The 7,500-nt window shown below is 35.4% G+C and overlaps 1 protein-coding gene across 2 annotated transcripts in view; it reads right to left on the reverse strand.

Annotated features, from left to right (window-relative positions):
* LOC135217375 (uncharacterized) overlaps positions 1 to 7,500 on the reverse strand; it is a 42,119-nt gene that overhangs the window by 2,510 nt on the left and 32,109 nt on the right. For both annotated transcript variants that reach the window (XM_064253221.1, XM_064253220.1), the window contains exons 4-8: positions 6,302 to 6,470; positions 5,936 to 6,124; positions 4,691 to 4,929; positions 3,770 to 3,973; positions 3,024 to 3,219 (exon numbers count right to left, since the gene is read on the reverse strand). In XM_064253221.1, coding sequence (XP_064109291.1) covers positions 3,024 to 3,219; positions 3,770 to 3,973; positions 4,691 to 4,929; positions 5,936 to 6,124; positions 6,302 to 6,470 — 997 coding nt within the window. The remainder of the gene's footprint in view (positions 1 to 3,023; positions 3,220 to 3,769; positions 3,974 to 4,690; positions 4,930 to 5,935; positions 6,125 to 6,301; positions 6,471 to 7,500) is intronic.

Raw genomic sequence — 7,500 nt, forward strand, 5'->3', positions numbered from 1 at the left:
ACGAAAAGGGTTTGAAACATTTTCAGACTCCTTATTCAGCTTAGAGTTATAGGATGTCTTAAAACATATGTTCAGATTTCGCATAACATAATTTAAAAGAGTATATAACGTAGAATGTGGAAAGAGAGAGAGATTAACTTTGTCCATTCCAAGATAGAAATTGTTTTGGAAACCTGTCAACACGTTTGATTAGAGGAACTCATTCTCCATCTTGTTTACATAACCTGTCATCACGTTTGATTAGGGACTTCTGCGTCAGATTGAGTACGTCTTTGTGGAGCATACAACGTACATGACACGTACTTCTTTGTCAATAACCACGTGAAGATTTCATGATTTTTCTGTAAAGTTCTGTCATATTAGAAGCTTCTAGAAGGATTGCACCATCTTCCGCAAGCCCAAAACGTTTTGTACGAAATCGACTGTTTTCAGCTTCCGTAAGAAAGAGAGATTCATTCAGACTCAGATCCTCATAGCGTTTAGATCTCTTAGATCTCTCTCTCTCTCTCTCTCTCTCTTCCGCATCGTAACGTAATTGGTCACTTGTAACTTTTAGATTTCGGATTTCTTGGAATTATTTAGTGTTATTTAGTGCTTTTTGTGGAATCTGAACAAATATTGTACAAGTGAGTGACGGTGCCTTTTATTTATTTAATTTATTTTTTTGAAATATTGTGAATTGTATGGTGAAATTGTGAAACAAGCTGCAGCAGAAAGACAATTAGTACCAAGGTAAAGTTTAATTATAAGTTTATTAGTTGCAACTAATAGTTACAGTGGTTTCATGAAATAAGTTTAATTTTTTTTCACATTGCAAATTTTCGTGTTTTGTGTTTGTTTCATTTGAAGTGAATTTTTTGTGCATTTGCCCATTTTCTTATTGAAGTGATTTTTTGTGCATTTATCCATTTTTCTTATTGAAGTGTGTTTTTATTTCATGTTCTGTGTGATTGGTACTTTTTGCAATTTTGGTATTTTACACCTTTTTCTGTGTTTTCATTTGCATTCACAATTTGATTGAGTTGATTGTTTTCATTAATTAATCATTGCACATTTAGTTGAATATAACACTTGTGAATTAATTTGTATTTACTTAGAATTCTTTTCAAGTTTTATTGTTGCTTAGCACTTGTGAATTAATTTCCAAATTTTAATTTTTGCCTAACACTTTTGAATTTCGATTGAATTAATTTTCTTGAATTTTGTGATAAATTAATTTTGATTTAATTTTACATAATTAATTCAAGAATTAATTCATCTTTGCTTTGTTTTCAAGTAACAGTAATTTCCCTGATATTGTGAATTTCACTTATAAATTTTGAGTTTGATAAACTTTTAAATTTTGAGTTTGATAATAAGTTTTTGTATTTAAAATTTTTATAAGTGTTTTCCTTTTCACCAGTATAAGTAAATATAAATATGATTTGCTTAGGTAGAGACATAGAGTGGTAACTGAGCTGTTTTCCTTCAATTTACTTGAAGTGAGTTAGAACCAGGGAAGTATTTAGACTTCTGAAATCAGGGAAATACTTAGACTTTTAAAGTTGTTGATGGAGTGATGCCCTTTAATTAATTTAATTACTTACAAGATTGCCTCACACCTGTTTTGATGAACTTAGTCTGATTTTCTGCAATACTGGTAAGTTGTTTAAGGGATCACTGTTGATTTTAGAGTATTCAGTCGTTTAGTACCTGTGATGAAGAAGGTTCAGGTGTCTAGCTGTTGTGAGGTACTCATTTAATGATTGGTAAGTGTAGTAACCAGATACTTGGCACTTCGTCACAATATGCATATTATGGGAAATTATGGGAAAGAGAGATACTGTACGCATGAGAGAGAGAGAGAGAGAGAGAGAGAGAGAGAGAGAGAGAGAGAGAGCAACTAGCGTTTATGACGATACACGTAAATCCCACTTCACAATCAGGAACACACATCTTTCGGGCAAACAAATCTCTCGCGCCAACAGCAGCCCGGACATGAAAATTAGCTCTTCATCTTGCCTAACAAAAGCAAACACCTAATTACTCGCTTGTGTATCATACGAGGCATTTTAATGTGCAATTAATCTTTGGGTACCAACACCAGGTATTTGCAACTGAATCCATTTCGCATTTCACTTCCCCGTGTTGCAGAGCTTTGCAAAATCGCCTAACAGACAATGTAAAGCCTGCTCAACTTTGCCCCCTCGAGCTAGGTTCGTTTTGCTTTGAAAATGTGTTAAACGAAGGAGTTTCAAGAGAAACAAAGAGGCAAATATGTTGATAAAACTCATGGCCCCCGATAACATTAAATGTTATGCTGAATGTATTCTGTATTCTAACATGTAAAGGACATTGATTTTGTAATATTATAATAATAATAATAATCATCATCATTAGCATTAGTGACCTACGTATAAAAAAAATTATTCTTTTTTTCTGTGAATTCCTATTAGTTTTTTTTACTTACCTATAAAAATAATCTTTTGAACTATTGAAACAATACTCTCATGTTGCGTTGAAGATCCACATATAAGATAAATAAGCAAGACAAAAAACATTTCTTATGCTCTTTATACGAAAACTAAAAATAAGATTAAGAGAGAATTTGAAGAGACATAAAAAAGTTAATGAGATAATCCTTTGTGCCCTTTAATATAAATTCTGTATGTCTGTGAAGACTTTTAATATTAAGTCTAAAGCGTCTCGTTATGGTTCATCTTTTTAAATTGACATTCGTGACATCCAACGGTTTTTGCAAAGCAATCATCTTCATGTTTGCGCAATTGCATATCATGCCCTACATTTCTAATCGTATTTTGTGAGTTGATTACGCAGTGTAAGTGCCATTGCAAAATAATGCCAAAAATAACCTACGTTGCTTTATATCTTGGAAAAATACTAATAAATAGAACCTTTTGATTCTTTGATCGCCAAAAAAAATCAGAGTTCAAGATGACCTGAAAACATGAGAGAGAGAGAGAGAGAGAGAGAGAGAGAGAGAGAGAGAGAGAGAGATAAAAACTGTCAGCACTGAAACTTACCGAGTACGCCAAGTCCCGTTTTCTTCGGCGTCACATAACCTCATATAGAAAATAGGCGGCAGGACGAATGTTAAAATTGGGACAGAGAAGCTGCCGATGAGATTCAGAACTTTTCCGAAATTCTGGACAGCCAAACTGATGAAGAGGCCGCATGCCACGATGCCCGTCCTCATGACGCATCGCCGCCACCCAAATGCTGTTGGAAGGAGGATGAATGAATTGGAGCCAAAGAAAAAAAGAAAAAAAAAAACAATATTCCAATCGAAGACAAGATACTTGTGAAGTGAGAAAGATTGGGCGCGGGGGCTCGCATATTTGAGTTTTCATAAATGTCATTATTCTGTAAATCTGAAGCGTAATACAGTACATAGAGCGTACGTATATAAAACCAAACTATGCAATAAACATGCAATAGACAACCATTGTTGGTGGGTATTTAATGATCAATACAGCTATCATCAGTTAATTACTATTTCCTAAATATCTCCACCACTTCTTACTTCGATAAAAGAAAGTTCACTTAGTTTTCAGCCACCGGAGCGACTTAAGTATGCAGGCTAGTCTGAAGACAGTGAAGGGGAAGTGTTTGAGCCTCAGGCTTACTTCCCAACCCCCAAAACCCACGAGAAAAAATTATTGTAACTAGCAACAAGTCTTAACACCCAAATACCAGTGTCTGCTAGGTCACGAGGCCCCAGAGCTAAAAGAGAAGAAGACCTCTTCCACCTCGGAGGTATAGTACTTACTGCTGGGCAGTCCTACGGCTTCCTCTAAGCTTTGAGAGAGCGGGTTGACGATGATGATGTAGGTGAAGGCGTTGTTGATCAGCATAAGGACGGCAATCACCTTCACCGAGATCCCGCGCACCGACAGAAGGATGTTGACCGTGACGCTGTCACCGAACTCCAGGTAGCCGAGAGACGCTACGGGTAGGTACAGAATCTGCAACACTGTAAGTAAATACCTCTTGTTAATGTGGGCGAGGAAGGACGAAAGATAAAAATAACGTAAGGATGTGTATGAAAAAATATAAATATACAACACCGTCAGTGCCAGCAAATGAAATATAGCCAGACATTATAGAAATTAAAAAAAAAAAAATGACTCTGGGTGGAATTGAAATGAATATGGAACATTCCTTTTCTCCACGAATTTTCTGAATATCTGCCAAAAAAAAAAAAAAACGAGAATATTTAGGATATCATTTAAACTTTTCCGTCTAAATTTATGGAAATTCTAATGCGTTTCATAGAATATTCAAATAGCGTTTGGCAGACACGAAAACTTTAGGCGGGATGAAGGACTTCATTGTCAAAGGTAAAATGAAATATTCTGAGGGCGTGTGGTGGGGTTGGGTGTCCAGGACACTTTGTTTTCAACCCACCAGCATAATCATAATTGAATCGAAAGAATTGATGGATTGTTGCCTTTCTATTACTTTGATTATTTGAGTAGTCCTGCATATAAATTTTCAGTAAACACTACCTTACAGGCAGTAACATCCATTGCTAGCATGACCTCGTCTTACAATTGCCTAATAAGAACTTCATACGCTCCTGAGTTTTGGTGGTAAAATCATCCCCAAAAAGGATTATTTTGTTGGCTACTTGAAAAGAAAACGGACTGGTGTGGGTAGACACTCCGAATCCCGTTTTCTATTGACTTACCTATGAAGGCAATGACGACGGCGATGGGGAACTTCTTTCGATCAGACATGTCGTTCTGGATGGTTGGGAAAGTGACCGAGCCTCCGTACGAGAACATGATGGTACCGAAGCCCAGGAAGAAACTGCTTGCGGAAGGAGTGGTGTAGCTTGGTTCGCCGCCTGGGGAATCCACAATGATCTTGATGATCACAACGACTATAGCTGCTACTGTTGCCACCAGAGCAAGGACGGATGCTTGCCTATGAAGATAATAATAATAATGGTAATTCGCTTTAATATCACAGCTTACCAAACGATCATTTTACCTCAAGCTTAAAATGTTTCATACTATTGAACCACGTATACATTTTTTTAATTTGTATTAATTCTTATCCCATTACTCTTTGTAAAAACTAATGCATTTTGTCTACATAAAGTTTGGTGTATTGACGGATGACTACAGACGCAATGTAATCATAAGCTTATAATAATAATCATAATAATAATAAGCTTCCCATTAAATATAATAATATTTTTCTTCTCTCAACAAAATGAAGATAAAAGCGAGGTCAGACAAATGACGAAACAGCAAAAAACAGAAGGTTACATTGTCCCGTAATGTCAAAGAGTAACAAAAAATTTTCATAAGTACGCGAAGGGTTGATAAGAAATTCTCAGCGCACGTGGGGAAAATTCTTATTCTTTTCATCTAGACAAAAGGCATGTACTATATAATGACAAATGAAGGGACAGTAATGGGTTTAATGTTCGAGAGAGAGAGAGAGAGAGAGAGAGAGAGAGAGAGAGAGAGAGAGAGAGAGAGAGAGAGAGAGTTACTAAAAAAGAAAAAAACTAATAGGTAAGGAAACTGTAATTGCTCTTGTCGTTGAATCTGAAAGTTAAGAAATTCAGAAGAGAAAAACTAACATAAAATAGTTATAAGGAAATCTAAATTTCAAATACTTTCAACAGTGGTTGTACTTTTCAAAATCTATACATGCAGTGAAGAAGTGACAGTAAAATTGTCTTTACTAACACCTGGAATTAGGTAATTACCCTCCTTATCTTAGCTCAAAAGAGGGAATCCATTCCGTCAACAAACCTTTACCTTTCAACAATATATATACATATATATATAATTATATATATATATATATATATATATATATATATATATATGTGTGTGTGTGTGTGTGTGTGTGTGTCTGATTGGTAAGTAACGCAGGCCCATATACTGGGTATGAGAGAGTCAGAGAATGTCCTCACCAAAATTCCTTTGGACTTCCAAACCAGGAGAGTGGCACCATAACACAGCCGACGACCACAAGCCAGCAACAGACGGTGAGATTTGGCAGGTATTCCGTTAAGATATATGTCAACAGTTCTCCAGAAAGGAGAATAGTGACAATCGATACACCGAACAAGGTGACACATTGCATCACGTTCACAAAGTGCCTGTCAAGGAAGAAACAACGTTTTAGTTATCAGTCAACGTTTTACGACAAGAATGTTATATATTTGGCTTCTATGATGAGGATCGCACAGAAAATCTTTGGGGTCGAGAGGCTGTCGTCAGCCATAACACAACAATATTATGAAGAAAAACAACCAATATATAATAATAATACTCACCATCCTGGCATACCAAGCGTTCGGTAAGCCATGGCCGGATACGGTTTACGACACGCTCGCTGGTACTCTGGCCATCTTTCCTCCAAGATTATCCAGCATATCCCCAAATGGCAAGCAGAGCATCCCACGACCAGGCAGGAGCCCGCAAGCACTGCTAAGCCTGACCATCCTGCAGGAGAAGGAAGAAAGTCCCTCATGAACATGTGAGTCTTCCATTTAGCATCCTGATTCATTTGTTCCAAAATACAAAATGTATATTGGCTGAAGCTAAAAAAATCTTTCAGATGCAAGGCTGCAGGCATTATATATATATATATGATATATATATATATAATATATATATTATATATATATATATATATTATATATATATATTATAATAAGATAAATGCCACGAAGGAAAAATAAACGAAGGAGTCTGCGAGATCTTTCGGCTGAAAAGCCCTTTACTGAAGCAGCTATGAGTAGCTGCTTCAGTAGTCAAAGGCTTTTCAGCCGAAAGATCTCGCAGACTCCTTCGTTTATTTTTCCTTCGTGGCATTTATCTTTATTTATGGATTTATCACGTTCCTAACTTTCGTGATTCTGTTATACATATATATATATATATATTATATATATATATATATATATATTATATTATATTATATATATATATATATATATATATATATATATATATATATATATATATATATATATAAAATCGTTCTTCCAGTTTAGGTATAAATTACGCAAAAGATGTGGATACCTCATTAGCTGTCGGGGAAAAACTACTCATTTGTTTTCTTGTCTGTTAATTAGATAATGCATCATTAAGGGATCTGATTAAAAAATGTCTACAGTATAGAGGTACTACTTAACCAATGGCATTTGAGAGAATAAAATTAAAAGTCAAGAGTCATATGAATAGCAAATTCGGAAGAATCATGTTCGTTTTCATGCTAATTAGCATATAGGACAAATGTAGTCTGTGTAGATGCCTAACTAGGCAATGGCTCTTTTGTAGTTTCACGTGAGGGTGTGGTTACAACTGAATCTGATCACGTACAGTTACATAAGTGAAGAATCTGCCTCACTCATTTAATGTTTATATGATATATGTTGGATACAGAGAGGTGATACACATAATAATAAGCTTCTTGACATTGAAGTGAAAAGGTTAAAAAAAAAGAGAGAGTCATTCTCCAATTACTCTC

The sequence above is a fragment of the Macrobrachium nipponense genome, chromosome 7 (assembly GCF_015104395.2).
Source record: "Macrobrachium nipponense isolate FS-2020 chromosome 7, ASM1510439v2, whole genome shotgun sequence".
NCBI classification, from domain to species: Eukaryota; Metazoa; Arthropoda; class Malacostraca; order Decapoda; family Palaemonidae; genus Macrobrachium; species Macrobrachium nipponense.